General features: G+C 34.2%; 1 protein-coding gene across 1 annotated transcript; it reads right to left on the bottom strand.

Annotated features, from left to right (window-relative positions):
- Positions 1-2,471: 2,471 nt before the first annotated feature.
- On the bottom strand, positions 2,472-4,885 carry LOC113316776. The gene is made up of 6 exons (XM_026564924.1): positions 4,523-4,885; positions 4,242-4,295; positions 3,799-4,173; positions 3,572-3,716; positions 2,963-3,496; positions 2,472-2,551 (listed from the first exon to the last, which is right to left on the bottom strand). The coding sequence occupies exons 1-6, from the start codon at positions 4,883-4,885 to the stop codon at positions 2,472-2,474; spliced, it is 1,551 nt and encodes a 516-aa protein (XP_026420709.1).
- Between the last annotated feature and the right edge of the window lie 12,677 nt (positions 4,886-17,562).

The following is a 17,562-nucleotide window of genomic DNA, read 5'->3' as shown; positions in this document are numbered from 1 at the left end:
AGGAAATGTATGTGCAAAGGAGAAAGGAAAGAATACATTTGTAATTGAAGTAGCTGCGAAAGCGAATAATTTGTATTGTAATTCAATTGTACATTCATTGAGGAACATCGAAGACTTTCATGACAATATCTTAAGTAGGGTGTATGCGAGAGATGCTGATGGAAGAGAAATTCTCAATCTTGCGAAAGTGTCACCATTGAAAGATTGGCAAAAAAATACAATCTCATTTAGTGTGGAAGAAACACCAGGAGGAGGGGAATCGCATGAATGTCCATTAGTAGTGAGATTAGGAATTAATCCGAAGCCAAAAGAAAATGAGGATGAAGAGGATGAACCAAACACTTGGGGAATAAATAGAATCTTAATAGATCCTGGAAGTTCTGTTGACATTCTATTTTATCCTACATACAAAACCATGGGTGGCAGGGACCATGAGTTGATTCCGTAAACATATAAAATTTATGGCTTTAATGGAACTGCGAACAAGCCAAAAGGTGAAGTGACTATGAGGATTCTTCTTCAAAATATGCCAACAGAAATTGTATTCTGTGTTGTGGATGTTGAACCGCCATAACGCTCTAATTGGAAGACCATGGATGCATAGTATCTTGGGCATGGCCTCAACATTTCATCAGTGCATAAAGTTTCCTTTATCCCAGGGTGTTGGTATTATAAGAGGAGGTACCATTGAAAGTAGAAATTGTCAAGAAATTGACATAGAAAAGTGTGAAGAAAGAGAGAGTAAGCAAAGAAATTGGAAATAACATGTTGCATCAAAGAGCTGAGAGGTTAATGGTGGACGCAGTATATAATTCTGAACAAACAGATATGCAAAATACTGAAGCAGGGTTTTATAGAAGTAATGATACTAAGCGAACCAGAAATATTATTTCTACAGAAGCAGAAAGAATACAAAAGCAGAAGTTGTTTTTTCAAGACAGCAAAGAAATGTGCGATGGTCATCGCAAAGAGGAGGTTTAAAGGGTTATGCGAAATAATATTCTGAAAAGCATCTACGATCTTAAGGAGATACAAAAGTTGAAGGGGATAAGTGAGTAATATGAGGAATGGAAATGTCTAAGCTCTATATAGTGTAAATTCCAAAACTATATCCGACATCATCAACTTTGCTCAACCCTCTACTAATGACCCTTGAAAACTTCGCATTTGGTATACTTTAAGTAAACTTCTGTGTGCATTGTATAAACTCAAAAAATTGAAAATGGAATGATAAATTCTAACTTCATGGAGTGATACCGAGTTAAGAAGAGAAAAATTAGAATCTTCATAATAAGACCTTAATAAAATGCACCAGAAATAATGATTTTTATAAAGATAGACTAGGAATCCGAATGTGGCGTTCAACCTAGTTAGCATACATGCAATAGGAAACAAAGTAAGACCTAACGCACGTCATAGTCGGAGAAACCTAGAAGCATGACTCAAGGGAAAGCAACACCGACCCTGGAACTTGAGTCATGGAGATTTGGGGTGAGAACAAACGAAAATGCCCATCCGGGAGAGGTACCTTAAATTTTCAGTCTAAGATAATAATCTTAGATTGAGAGACTAAGGTGAGAAAGTCTCTCCTAAGTAGTGCAGAAACTCGATCAGGGCGCCGAGGTACACGTTTCAGTCAAGAGTGCCCGGGGCGTCTGGAGCATACCTTGCCACTCTTGACAAGTCCTGACTATGATGCACTCGGTCCAAAGATACCCCACTTAGGGTGCGGTCTCGCAACCGTAAACCTCATCGGTGTTGGGATATGAGACTGCGAAATCAACTGATTATTGGATTAACCAGATGGGAAGAGCCATAACCTTAACCCGGTAGAGGTAAGCTTCCTTGAAGGGGCAATCAGGGGGAAGATAAGGACGGCACCCTCCATTAGGGAGCTGAATTGTGTCAAAAGACGTAAATGTCATAAGGCTTTTTACTCAAGCGAGTATTAAGACTTATCATATTTATGCGAAAAAACTGAAGAGAAAATAATACAAGAAAAATATAAGATGAGGTCAATGGGTCGATACACTACAGTGTAAAGACCGCATGAGATCTCATCGCACAGAATTGAGGCAAGATAAGACCTTTACATAGGAAGGCAAAATAAGACCTTGTGAGAAATATAAAATTTTATACTAATTTTGTTTTGCAGGGATTTACAGGGAAAAAAGAATACTGCGAATATATTCGCACCAAATGAATGAAGGACTATAAAATATAATTAATCATGAAGTCCATCAAGATGTGTCAATTAACAGAGGCGAGAATGGGAATGCAAAGGGAATGCTATTTGCCCCATTTGATAGACTCATATACATGCGAAAGAATGGAATTTTGGATGTGAATGCGAAAAAAGGGAATTTATAAAAGAAAGAAAATTCATGCTCAAAAAGTGCATGTCTTTAAGATTACATGAAAATATTCAGAAAGCAAAGAATTTACAAAGAATTTAAAACAAGTGAAAATGGTTAATTTTCATTTTCTTCATCTCGCTCAGCCTCAGAACCATTATTTTCTTCTTCAGATTCTTCATCTTCTCCCACACTGTCTGAAATATCAGAAATATGTTCATTATCAGGGATTTCTGGAAATCTATACTTTATAAGAGGGATGTTATTCTCAACACAGACTTTCTTAATAGCAGCTTCGCGAGCACGATTAGCATCATTGCTATTGTTTTAAACCATGGTGATGAAATTCTTCTTAAATTGCTGATAATTAGAGTTGCGAGCAGATAAATATTTTTCTTCAGAAGCTAAGCGAGTTTCTAATTCTTCGATTTTCTAAGGATAATTCTTCTCTTTTTCAGAAGCTAAGAGAGTTTCCAATTCTTCAATATTCTGAAGATAATTCTTCTCCTTATCTGCGACATATGAATAAGCAGGTTAGGATTTATATATATATAAAAATATATATTATCCCCAAAGAAAATACAAGTATTAAAATAGAAATATTTGACCTTCATAATTGGAAACAATGTCTTTAACCAATGCGAAATGATCAGCTTGAAGACTCACATTAATAGCTAGATTCTCTCTAGCCTCATTTAGAACCCTAGCATCCCAACTAAATTCAGTTTCGCTTTCTATGAGAAGTTGAGAGCGAATTAAATTTCTTTCTTCGACAAGTATATTCTTTTCTATCAAAGCTAAATCACGTTCTTTTTGAACCTCAACAATGGACTCATGGAATTTTTCTAGTGCTTTCGCACCCTTAAGATCAATCTCAATTTTCTCATCAATAAGCTTATTATTCTTTGTTTCCAAAACTTGAATTTTTTCTTGGGTCTCATGAAGACGATGTTTAAAGTTATTAAACGTAGTCAATAAAGATCTATGGCTTTTTCTAAGAGCATCATATTTCAATCTTAGTTCCTCCAAGCTCAGATTTTCAAATCCTTTGTTGGGATAATTATTTAAAGAAGAATTAAGGTGTTCTAAAAGGGTTTCATCATCAGGAAAATTGGCAGCCTCATCCGAAAGGTTATACAGGTCTGCGAATATAACAAAATAAGAAATGTGAATTATCGCATAAAAATAGAAGAACAAAGAAAATAAAGGCTACATACCAACGAGTTCATAATTTCTTTCTCGGGCTCTGCGAATTAAATCAGAATTGGTTGAATTCTCGGCTTTAAGCTTGGAATTTTCTTTCTCAAGTTTAGTAAGTCTCCTTTGATAGTCTAAGGAGATTACATAAGATAAACGGGCTCCCTGCAAGAATGAAAGGAAGTATTACTATTAGAAATAAAACAAGGCTAAAGAGAGGGCAAAAAGGTAAAGTTGCAAATATTACCAAAGAGCTGATTGTGAATTGGAGGTTCGGATTTATCGCAGAGGCAGCTCCACGAAGAGATGAATCATCTAAAGTAGGAGCATCGCATATTTTAGAAACCATTCCAAAAGCACGGTTTAGTTCTTCGTTATCAACAGCAGTCAGAAGATCTCCAGCGAAAAGATTGGACAACTCTTTCAAGGAAGAAGGAACTGATGAATCATCAGAAGCAAGGATATCATCCTCAGTAGACTCTGAACTTGAAGAAGAATCATATCTTTTACTCTTCCTAGAAAGTTCATCCATTGAAGATGACCTTTTTGATGAAGATTTAGACGTAGGCCTTTTTGGAATATTTTTTACTTTAATTGAAGTCTTATCACCCAAAGATTTCACCTACGCGAATAATCAAGATAAGAAACAGAGGCAACAATATTGTTAAAATCAAAACGAATGTTTCTTACTTTATTATACTGCGAAGCTGATGCATTGTGCGAAGTTTTGGTCCTCTTAGCAGCCTGCAAAAAGTGGAATTACCATACGAAGATTGAGAATATTTATATGACTATAAGAAATTGAAATGAAATTATGCGAGACTGAAAATATTTATGCGAAGCCCTATACCACTTTCTTTGTCTCATCTTCGGAAAGAACAAACTTTCAGGGTTGGTAAGAAGAAAATTTCTCGGGAAGAGGAATATCAGAACCATCCTCAGCTTTACCAGATATATAAGGACCTTCTAACATGGAAGGCAGTTAAGCCATCTTGAGTCATTAGATCTGCGAGCAGAACTGTTAGATTTGTCATTCCAGTCAATATGATCTTATTATCTTCAGTAATACCATCTTTTCTTCTTAAGCGAACGGCCCATTTAGTCAAATTACTCTTCATGATTGCAACATAGTAATTGTTGAAGAAGTTATCAAGAGTGTATTCGGAAGAATCGATAACCTTATCACGATGCGATTCCTTTCGCACCTCATAAGTATAAGAAGTCCCTAGACCAGCTGCACGACGAGAATAATCATATGCTATTCTGATCGCATCACCACTTAGTTGGAATATTCTCCGTACGAATCGAGCATCAGCAAGAATTTCATAGAACATGGGTTTTTTTGGGTTAAACAAAGGAATTGGAAGAATGGAAAGTTGTACCAATGAAACAATAACTCTTTGATTGTTCCATTGATCGGAATTAATTAAATCAAGACTGAGTTTGGATGAATAGTCAGATGATGGGGGAAGAGAAAGTGAGTAACCTCTCGAATGGAACTCATTCTTTAATCTATTGAATTATGTCTCCATCTTCTTGCCAGCAGGATCCATTTTTAGAATGGGAATGGAGATGGGTAAAAAATTCAAATTAAATTGTTTGATGAAATAAATTTAGTTTTGATCAGAGAAAGCAGTAGCAGAAAAGATAAAACAAGAAAATAGAAAGAAGAAAGAAGATTACGAAAGAAGATATATAAGGAAAGATTAGTCCCACTTTTCAAGATTTCATTAATGCGAGGAATGAATGGATAAAAACAGGCGGTTAAAAGGACGTGTAAAATAATAAGTGGTTAAAAATACATGCGTAATTAAAAAAAACTGGAATTCCGGAGGAATGTCAGCAAGATAGAATACGAAAAGATATACACATGCGATATTATAAGATGCAAAATTCTCATATCGCTCACTTGATAATGTAAGCGAAATGAGAAGAGGCAGAATGTAGGAGTGGAATGTCGCACATATCAGTAAATATGCGAAGTAAGGATTATCTGATATAAGCGAAGACTATCGCACATGGCAAGGTTGAAGTGACGTATTGGATGATGTTAGCAAAATCACGAGTAAAGTGTGATGCTCTATGCGAGGTGTAGTCTGTGCAAGAGTGAGTGAATATGCATGAGCGAATGTATCGCACAGTGATTCCGAAAATAGCGGATCTCTTAGCTGTCATCCACTATGAGGAATCCTATATAAAAGAAAGATGTCATCACGAAGAGAGAGATCTAGTAGTGAGTATTAGACAAGCAACTAGGAGAGAGAAATTTTATTTGGAGAGCAAGTAAAGTCATTGTAATCCTTTGTTACTCATTGTATCCAATTTTAAACCCTTGAAAGTTAATAAAGAATTCATTATGATTACTTGAGTGATTGTCTAAAATACTTTGGGGTGTGGTTGTAGGTTTTCCTGCAACTACAAAAATCACCTCTTAACTGCCTCTAACCTCTCTAACTTCCTAATACAATCCAGACATAATATACCTAGTACAGAAGATAGAAATACTAATCAAACATATACCAACTAGTAATACGCTACATAGTCCCATAAACATGGACGTATCAAACATCTTGACATTATTTAGATTGACATGTTTCATTTCATTCTATTTAGATAGACATATATATGCCTCTTTATTATTCTTTTGATGAAATGAACAACGCATGTAAATAATTAAAAAAAAAACGTTCTTATAGACTATAAGAAAAGTTTATGCTTGAAACAATTCAACAGACACCACTGAAAAAAGAAAGAAGACGCCACTGGATCCAATTACGCTTTCGGCATTTATCAGGCGTATAAAGTTTTTCATAAATCTCATTCCCTAAAATTAAACGACAACGATTATAATTTGTAGCCTAATGAGCCAGATCAGATCGAGCAAGCCATCTCATTCGCCGACAACAACGTTCAACTTTCTTTCTAGTTTAGTTATTTACTAGCACTTGTAGATTTTTACTTTTCTTGTCTATTAGATCTCACTTTTCCAGAACCCTATTGTACTTTAATGGAGCAATAATTTTACGGGAGATTGAAATCATAGGTTGATAGTGGTATTGGTGTTTATTGGTTAGCGGTATACGGTGCACTGCAATCCATTTTTAGGAGATACTCAAAAAAAATATTTCTCTTGAAAGATATGGTTGATGTGATCAGCCCGAGAAATGATAAGGATCGTGTTTGCATTTGACAAACTAGTATTACTAAACGAGATCCGTAGAGACGGGACGCTGATGGATACGAGGGAAAAATGAGCATTTGAGTTATGTGTTTACACACGGGCGGATTACACAAACTGTCCAAGGACTTTTATGTCGGAAATCTAACTCCTTTAAAATCCTAACTCATATGAGGCTTTACGTTGAATGGTGAGCGTCACCGTTCAATGAGAGGAGATTTCCCACCCACGTTAAATGAGAGGAGAGTTTTCGAGAGAGCCACAATCGCTGAGAGAAGAGTTTTCACGTTAAACCTGAAGAGGACACTTGGCGATACTTTATTCATCGGAGGAGTTAAAACTTATATTATTTATTGACAAATTTATCCACGAAAAACGAATAACAAATCCGGCAAAAAAAATTACCAAAATCTACGAGAGAGAAAATACAAAGAAAAATCTTGGAACAAACCCTAGAAACAAACCATTAATGGTTGCGGAATCATGATGATACAAAGAAAAAAAAACAGCTTGCTAGGAGTCAAAGGCTTTCTCTTTTACTGAACAAGACATTCTATGGACAAGGCTTTCTCTTTTACTTCAAACAACGATGGAATACTATTGGATGCACTGCTATTATTGCATTTTTCTTACTTCCGTCTTTTTTCTCATTTCTCTCTGTTCATCAGGAAAGATTTGGTCGTTCGTCTTTTATTTAATTTGCAGGTTCGTTTTTTTCAGTTGGTAAACCCTAACCCTTTTTGTTTGTATCCCTTTGATTCTCTGACTCTATAAACCCTAACCCTTTTTTTTTCTCCCCCGCCTATTGCTGATCAAAGGAGTTCCAATTAAAGTTTCAAAGAGGTCTATTTCTCGGTGATATAGGGTTTAGAAAGAATGCAGAGAGTTGGAGAATGATTTCTAAGTTAGTACTGATAATAATTTCTATGTTAAAACACATCACAATGTCAAAGGTGGGTATTTTTTACTCTTTCAAGTTGGGGTTTTTGCTGCAAATTCTATAAGATGATGATTTTGTTTTGTAATATGTTGATGTAATCTTAGGTTATGATTTTGTGGTAGATGTTGATGCCTTATGGAGCAATATGTCAGTGTGATATCATGGGTAAACAAAATTTTTTTCTTCTATGAAATCTTGTTTCATATTAAATAATTTTTGACTTTTTTTTATACTGGAATAATGACATTACTTTCATATCTCACATAATTTTCTTAAAACAGAATATGGTGGGTACAGATTGTAGCAGCGGTGGAGAAGTTCTGTCCAGTAATCACAAACAGAAACAACCATATACTTTCAATATATTTTGATGTTCAAGTACGTTACACACTATCTATTAAATTGGGTTTCTTTTGTGCTCATGTAATGCATATGTTTATCTATTGAAGATGTTGCAGGGTGTTAATTCAACCTATAGGTCTTATACAATTCTATCATTGCCAGTATGAATTAGATTGCTTGGAAATAAGTAGAATCCCTTTGTGACTTGCTAGATTTTTGTTGCTAAGAACGTGTATGATGTTTATGATTTTTTCTTGAGTTTTAATCGCTACAAGATTGTTGAAATTCTAAAACCCACCTCTTACGTATATAATTATAATGTTTTTATTTGGTTATGCTATTTATAAGCTGAATCCTCTTTTCTTCTTTGCTCTGTTTTCGGATCCAAAAGCTGCATTAGAGTCGCATAATCTTCAAGGTGTTGGGGTGGGAGGTTACAAGTTCGTATAAGAAATCATCAAAAGTACATTAACCTGTTGCATATTTGGTACTGAAATTTGGATGGTGAGTGTGGTGAATGATGCTGGTGTTGGGTACTACTAATGCTCACAAGGTCAGGCTACAAATTAATGTACATTCTATGACACATTAAAGTTCTCTAATTATTGTTTATGTATCGTTATTATAAAGCCAGTGTATATGAATATTGATTTTAGCACTTGGTTACCTCTAGAGGTGTAAATTGGGTTGTGCCAGCAGGAGCACAACCCAGCACAGCACGCTAAAATTTGAGCACAGCCCAGCCCAGCACGTGACTTAGCCTAGCACGGCACAGTACGTTCGTTAAATGGGACGTGCTGGGTTTGACTAATTGCCACAGTAGCACAACACAACATGCGGAACGGATAAACACGTGGTCCAGACCAGCACAACACGTTAAGAAAGCACGTCATAATATGTACAAATACACTATATAACAAGGCATAATACATCACATTTTTTGTATATTTCACAAATGAGTCACTATTCTAGCTAGTTTTTAACACGTTATATTGGCTTATTTATAACAACACATATAATACCTTAATATTTGGAAAATATATTTCAATATCGTTGTTATAATGTCGTCCTATATTTAACTAGAACATTAATATACATGACATGAATCCAATTTTATATTTGATGGGCTATTTCTTTTTATTGAATAAACTTGTTAACTTGAAATAATTTCAAATGATATGTTGTCTGATTAAATTCTTGTGATAATGTCCGACTTAATGAATACATCAAGTGATTTCAAATTTTTTATAGCACGTGTGCCAGCACGGCACGTTTATTCGTGTGTTGTGCCTGTGGGATGTGTTGTGCCTATATTTTGACTAGTAAAGCACAACACGTTTAAATCGTTGGCACAGCACAGCACGGCACATGGTACGTGAAGCACACGACTTCGTGTGTCGGGCTGTGCCGGGCCGGCATGCTTTACACCTCTAGTCTCCTCCACCGTCTAATTCTTTCTCTAAGATTAACATAGCCATCTCCACAATTCGCATCTTGGATGCCTCATGTAATACTGCATTCCTTTTGCTATTAGTCAGAGATAATTTGATCTTGGCGGCATTCTACAACATCAACATCTGACGTTTAATTTATTTTTAGATTAATTAATATTAGAAACGCTTTTTGTTTGGTAATAGTAAGGAGTTTAAAACGGGTTTGACAAGAATTTTCTTTAAGAATTTGAATCTATTATGAATTTGCATCTACCTCTTGCTTTGCCAATATTGTGTTGTATATACCTTTTTGGAGTTGATAATTTAGTTATTGTTTTGAACCATGTCCAACTGTGTATGGCATTATAAAGATGCATTGCAACTAGAATAATCTAGAGTTGTGCGTTGTATGCATTTTTGATTTGGCGTTTAACAGTTCAGATTATGGTCAAGGGAGTCGTCTCTTCAGGTTCACAACACCAAATCAAAAATGCATTGCAACGCGACGAGACAAAGCCGAGCCACACTAAATTCAAAAATGCATCGGGACAAAGTCGACGCGAAGGCAAGCCACACAAAATAAAGTTCAGAAAGCTATTGTATTGCAATACATCTAACTAATGAAATGTCTTTTTAGACGCTTAGAGCAAGGCCAGGACATCTTCCCTAACTTAATCAAATATCCTAAACATGCATCGGGACGGGGTGAGGCGAAGCCGAGCCAAGCATGCATCGGGATGGGGCGAAGCGAAGCCGATCCAAGCATGTATCGGGACGGGGCAAGGCGAACCCGGGCCAAGCATGCATCGTGATGGGGCAAGGCAAAGCTGAGCCAAGCATGCATTGGGACAAGGAGAGACGAAGCCGAGCCACACCAAATCAAAAATTCTAAGCCTGCCTCGGGATGGGGCCAAGCTGAGCCAAGCATGCATCAGGACTGGGCGAGGCGAAGCTGAGCCACACCAAATCAAAAATCCTAAGCTAGGTGGATAAGATGGTTTCGAGTTCGCCCGGTGCGTAACACGGGCACAAAATCTAGTTATCATTTTTGGGACAAGTTACTAACATTAATGATTTTAAGCTTTCACATGGACTGTTCAGTGTCGCATTTGACATGTTCATATACACATGGACTGTCCGACGCCATGTGCTAGTAAACCCCTCCTACAGTCTTTATAAGCTTAGGTACATGTTGTCATACGCACTATAAAAGAGGAACGGGAATGAAGTTTCTCTACATCTTATTCCTTTAGCTTAGCATAATGGCAGCAGCATCCTCCAACCTTCGTTTTATGCTTTTAACTGTTTTTTTATTTGTTTGTGTTTCTTATCACTAAGAATCCAAGTTACTGCATAATGGCAGCAGCATCCTCCTGACTGATTCTCACAAAAGCTGGGAATCAGTTAGGAGGCCGTGATTATTGTAGACTGAAGGGAACTGGAACAACTGTTTCTGTCTATGCAACGCAATGAAATTTTTTTTTTTTTTTTCACCACCTGCAATCTCCACTAACGCAGAGGAATCAATACTTGTTTGATTAAGCAGATATTGTTCGTGTTGTTTCTATTATTCAGTCCAAAATAATCACGGCTTCCTAACTGATTCCAAGCTTTCGCGGAAAAATCTGAAAACCCTGCACCATAACGAGTCTATTACAAAAACTAAGATGTGGCTTTTGTTCTACTAAAAGTAATGATGAAATTTGAATTATCGGTTGCTTATCCACAAGTGAAAACTACAGGGAGACCCATTCTTCGGATCTTTCCCACTGGGAAACTCACACCCAAAAATCTGAAGGCGCGCACCCATTTTCTAGGAAAAAATTATTCTCAAATCCATATTTTATAAAATTCTGTTTCTTTCTTTTTTTTTTTCTTCTTCGTCTTCAATTCTTTTTCTTCTTCCCCTACACTCTACTGTGAATTCCCGATGAGTTGTGGTCGATTAAGAAGAGTGAGTATTGGTTATCACTCAAGTTGATTCAGATTTTGTGATGAATTGATGGGAGAATCGAAGAAGAAAATTAGGGTCCAGAGAATTAGGTCGAGAGAATTGATTCAGATTTTACAGTTCTCGATAAGATTAGGTCTAGAGAATTTCTAGATAAAGTTTTTGTTGAGATTTATGTTTTGAAAACATTAATTAATTTGTGAATAGTTGTCTCTCATTTAAATGGTTTTAATGTGACTTTTATTCTTTCTTTTAAAGAATAAATTTATTTCATTATTAATGTCAAAAACCGTTTTTTGTTGAATAGGTTAATGGTGCTAATTAAGAACTTAATAATGCATGTCATTTAATCTTATTTAATTTTTTTGTTATTGAAAATCAGTTTTTGATAAAAAAGAATTTGGAGAGTTGTAAAAAGTTTTTTTTTCTTATGTCAGAGTTTTCTATCATGTTTCTTGAGTTTATTAGAAAATGAATTTGTGTGAGAAAGAAAAATAAGTGTTTGATCATCCTTGATTTTTCTAAAAGTGTTTCTGAGCAAGAATGAAATTTAGAAGTTTCACATCCTCTTATCGTGCAAGAGTGATTGTGTAAGAGATTGAATTCGGCTGTTTTATCCTGGGGACGACGCGACATTGAAGAACTGCTTGCACAATCTTGGACAGAGCCGCGAAACGTCTTAAAGAAAGCGACCTAATCCGCGACTCAGTCATACTAATTGTTTCGTGTTTGATTTTTATTTTTTGCGCAGGCATAATTCAGCAATTGTTCCAACAATTTTAAGACGTTCTATTCTGCCACGGAAATCAAAATGAAAACGATTGCTGAAACGCGATAAGTATCTTTGTTTTATTTTGTTTTATAAAATTATAACCGGAATTTTTTTTATTTAGTGATTAAATATGATGCTTGAGATTTTAGGTAACCTGGTACCTAAAGTTAACTTTATGTCTAATCTTGATGGACTAGGAATGTAATATGGATAATATTTTTTATATCATGAATATCTAACGTAGAAAAATAATATTGATGTGAAACGAATATTTATAACATGTTGTATAGTTTTATTTTTATCTCCTACAAAAAAGTCAATTAGGTCTTGAAATTGTAACCGGGTGTATTAGATATCATGAGGATTATCCACGTAAAATTTCAGAATTTTTGGAATCTGAAAAGTATTCTTTAAAGTATTTTAAAAAACTGAACAACGTATCTGAAAAAATTCTGACGGGCAGAAATTTAATCCTGATTGAATATGTTTTTTCAAATGTTTTTGTGGATAATTTGAATTCATATAACATGAAACATTTTTGAAAATTTCCATTTGAAGTTTTAGTTTGAGAGATGTGGTGATAATAAAATCGTTATGTATATATGTCTAAATATTTGAAGTGATACTTGAGTTTAGAGAATACAGATGTAACAAATTACACAAAAAAATCATGTTTTGATTTTATACTTCATACTCTTGTTTTGGTAATGAAAAATAATATCATTGATAGCAATCAAACTAATGCACCCCATATGTTTGATAATATGCTTAATAGAAAGTTATAAGTATATGTATGATGTTATACGACCATATAATTTTGAATCTTTGTTTGACAATTAAGAGAAACTTGGAGTACTATATTATTTGATTTTCGAGTAATTATGTAAGTGCATACCTTGCTTATTTTTTGGTTTTAAATGCTCACATGTACATGATTGTGACAGGTGAAAATTCACTCACTTGATCAAGTTTTTATTTTCCAATGAAATAAGAATTACGGGAGACTAATCGATATGAGAAGCAATGGGGTTGCTAATTTCTTTGTTGGTGCGAAAAGAATGGACAATGGTTTATAACCAATTGAGCTTTAAAAGCAATTGCGGTATGTTTGATGAACTATTTGTAGTTATTGTAGTGATCAAATAATGGTATTCTAAATTGAATAAATTGATTTTTCAATCTTAGAATAAATTTTAGGGAAACAAGATATTGAGAATTATTGTATATGAAAATAAACATGTGACTCATGTAAGTTTGGAACTTATGAGATGGAATTTTATACGAACCAAAAACCGAAATAATTAGAAACCTAGTCAAAACAAATGTGAATATCAACTCTCACCAAGAAATGAACAAACTATTGTTTATGAATTTATTTGTTATTCTTGCACGACATTGCAAGGATATCAAATGTTATTAACAACGCTTTTCAAGCTTAGTTAATGTGAACTATGAATACGGTGAGAGGTTGATATAGATTGGTGTTTTACACCATATTTGTTTTGATAGGTTATGAATCGAAAGTTGAACCAAATCGTTTTGAAAGAAAGTGGCGTTGAATATACTCACATCACTAGGTTTTTCGGTATTGGTATAACCTAAAAGTTTACTTTGGGTAGAACAATCCTGTTAAAGATGTATCTAGTTTCCAAGATGTTCATCTTGTTAATAACAAGATGTTCATATCTTGTCATAAAAAAGAGTGATATAAGCAATTTGTTGAATTTGATTATTGCACTACTACACATGATATGTTATGGATAAAATGTTTGAGCATAATATTGCAATTTTATCATAACATAAATTGAATTTTGAATATTTGAAATATGAGATTTTGTCATGCTTTTTAAGAAATCAGTGAGTTAGTGATGAATATGAGCATGTTATATTTTCTTATAAACTTGGTAAATTTTTGAATAACATGTATGTAATCTTACCTAACTCATAAAAGCATGTACCCTTTCAAATCTAATGCGAGTTGTATAAGTTTGAAATGAAATAAAATGTTAGAGAATTTTATAAAAACATGTGTGATGATTTAAATGACTTGTATTGATATCAAATATGATACTTTGAGTTGTTAACTAGGTGATGTTGTCTTCACTAAAATTGTTTGAATTTTTACCCGCTATCTTGTGTAAAACGCTTTGGATTTAAATCATTGGTTCATTAGTTTTTCACAATTTTTGGAGTCTTTTGATATTGTTTCGAAATTCTTGTTTTAGTCAAAAAATAGTGGGGGTTTCATAACCTATGTTTTACAAACTTTGATTTGAATTAGAGGAACTACAAAAATGAAGGTGACGAGTAATTCACTAAGAATGAACCTAGAAAAGCATATTTAGTGAGACTAAATTTTAGTCATGAATATTTTGTTGCTTATAATTTGAAAGAAAACTTCTCATAGAAAGCAACTTTGTTATTTAAAAATTAAATCTTTGAAAAAATAAATTCGTGAACATATCATCTTTAGACAAGCAAACATAAAATTGTTGACACTTGCATTCATGTCTCTAAATTAACTTACATGCTTGTGTTGTTGATGTTGTTTCTACGATATATGATTTTTATAGTCATAAGTAGAAATATATACTTTTTGTAAGTCAAAGATGAGAATATATGTAAACCAAGCATGGAAAACTATGTAGCTTCTACCATAAAAGAAAGCATATAAATTATATATTTATCATTTATATTCTGAAAACAACTTTAAAACAATTTAAAAGAGATAAATTGTTTGCTTGATTCATTCGGATGATTTCAGAATTGATGAAAGTGAAATGCACAATACTCTTTGTTTTGTATGCGTTGGTGATTTTTCGAATTTTTATTCTAACTTATAGGATGAAAATGAAATTGAGAACATGCTTAGTTTACTATTTGACATGAAAGACTTGAATGAAGATGGTGTATGTTGTTAAAAATATTTTTTTTTTTGGATCTATTTCATTTCAATGAAAATAGAATTTTAAAAGAGATAGAAATATATATAATCTTGACTGTAAACAAGTTTTCACTCATTTGGTTTAGTGCTAATGATTTTGAGATTGTGTGTGATTGCACTAGACATGAGTTGGCAGCTCAGTATGCTTCTTTGCTACGTGATTGATTATATATATATAAGTATTTTTTTTGTAGTGGGGGTGTAATATATTGCTTCCATAATGGGGGTTAATTTATATTCAGATTTACCAATCCTAGTATGGAAAATTGGTAAAATATTGAGAAGGTTTTGAGGTGTTTCAAACACATCTTACGCCTAGAAATACACTATCTAAATGGTTACCGCAATCCTTTAAGGATATTGCGAAGATGATTGGACATACTTTCAGTTGAATCCTTTAAGGGATGAAGCGATTCGATCCTCTAATAGATAGAGGAACAGACATATAAATCCAATGTGATAGTACCACGGCTATTGCAAGAATTGAGAATGCATGCAACGACAACTATAAGAGTTTATATTTTGAAAATGAATTATATAATGTCTAAAAAGAGTTTTCGTTAGTCTTTTGACGAAAGGATTGATAAGAAGATGTGAACAAATCTTAGGGATGAGGTTCATGCCCATTGAGATTGAGTCATTTGTGATGGATAGCCAACCTAGAAATAAGTTCAAAGGGACTGGACGAAGTCATAGATGACAGCATCATTGAGATTTAGTTATTTACGATGCGGTTACCAACCTATAACTCAAGATCTCAAAAGTAGGTTCAAAAGGGTAACCCTTACCTATGGAGTGAGATCCCAAAATATAGGTTCAAATGGAACACCAATTCATAGATAATATGGAGATGCGAGAATCATGCTTTTGAAGAATTCATCCCACGGCATGATATCCTGAAGTGAGTAGAGGTTGAGTTTAAGTTTTAATTTTTTAATTTTTTAAACTCTTAATGATGTTTATATCTCTATTTAGAGTGGAGTTCTTTTAGGAGTACTCTTGATAAACTCACCTATGTGAATGTGAAAGTGTGGTCGCTTTATATGAGAATATGGGCAGTTCTCCAGATCATTCGTTAAACTGGGATACAATCACAGGGACGTAATGTGCTGGCTTTAGACTTTACACTAATATAGTCGTGTGTGTTAAGCGATCTTTTTATGTACTAGAGTTCAAGACTTGTGTTCACTCTATGGTCAGATTTTAAGAGAGCATGTTAACACTATGTAAAGGTTCAAGTCGCGAGACACCTTTGCTTATGCACATCTCTGTATGTTCTTGCTCAATGTTTTGAAAAATATAAGTGGGGGATTGTTGAGATATATGTTTTGAAAACATTAATTAATTTCTGAATAGTTGTCTCTCATTTAAATGGTTTTAATGTGACTTTTATTCTTTCTTTTAAAGAATAAATTTATTTCATTTTTAATGCCAAAAACCGTTTTTTGTTGAATAGGTTAATGGTGCTAATTAAGAACTTAAAAATGCATGCCATTTAATCTTATTTAATTTTTTTAGTTATTGAAAATCAGTTTTTGATAAAAAAGAATTTGGAGAGTTGTAAAAAGTCTTTTTTCTTATGTGAGAGTTTTCTATCATGTTTCTTGAGTTTATTAGAAAATGAATTTGTGTGAGAAAGAAAAGTAAGTGTGTGATCATCCTTGATTTTTCTAAAAGTGTTTCTGAGCAAGAATGAAGTGTAGAAGTTTCACATCCTCTCATCGTGCAAGAGTGATTGTGTAAGAGATTGAATTCGGCTGTTTTATCCTGGGGACGACGCGACATTGAAGAACTGCTTGCACAATCTTGGACATAGCCGCGAAACGTCTTAAAGAAAGCGACCTAGTCCGCGACTCAGTCATACTAATTGTTTCGTGTTTGATTTTTGTTTTTTGCGCAGGCATAATTCAGCAATTGTTCCAACAATTTTTATTGGAATGAGAGAAGTTGATTTACAGGAATTGCCTTCATTGATTTATCAACTTCTGATTTTAGCTTCGAATAATTTTAGCAAACAAGAAGTGATTGATGGAATTATAGGATTTCATGGAGGAAACACGAGAGAAACACGAGATGGAATGCTAAACAAGACAGAGACAAGGGATCACCTGTTGCCTGTTGGTAGTGATAGAAAAGATGAATTATAGCTAGCAGATTTACTCCTTCTCCATCAAATTTATTAAGTAACATGTATAAGATGCATCTGGACCGCTCTCATTGAATGAAATCAACAGCAAGACCCACTTGGTTCAATACAGCGCCCATCATTGAGAATTTTAAAGCTGCTATGAATGTTCTTGTTGCACTTGGTATTAACCCAACTGTTGCAACTTCAGGTAACAACTTCCAAATTAGTACATGGCAATATGCATTTTGATTCCTGCAAGAATCAAACTTGCAGGAAACCACAACTCGTACTGATCTTTAGTTGCTTCAAAAAAACAAAAATAC

The sequence above is a fragment of the Papaver somniferum genome, chromosome 10, assembly GCF_003573695.1.
Source record: "Papaver somniferum cultivar HN1 chromosome 10, ASM357369v1, whole genome shotgun sequence".
In the NCBI taxonomy this organism is placed as follows: Eukaryota; Viridiplantae; Streptophyta; class Magnoliopsida; order Ranunculales; family Papaveraceae; genus Papaver; species Papaver somniferum.
This window is presented reverse-complemented; position numbering and strand designations above follow the sequence as displayed.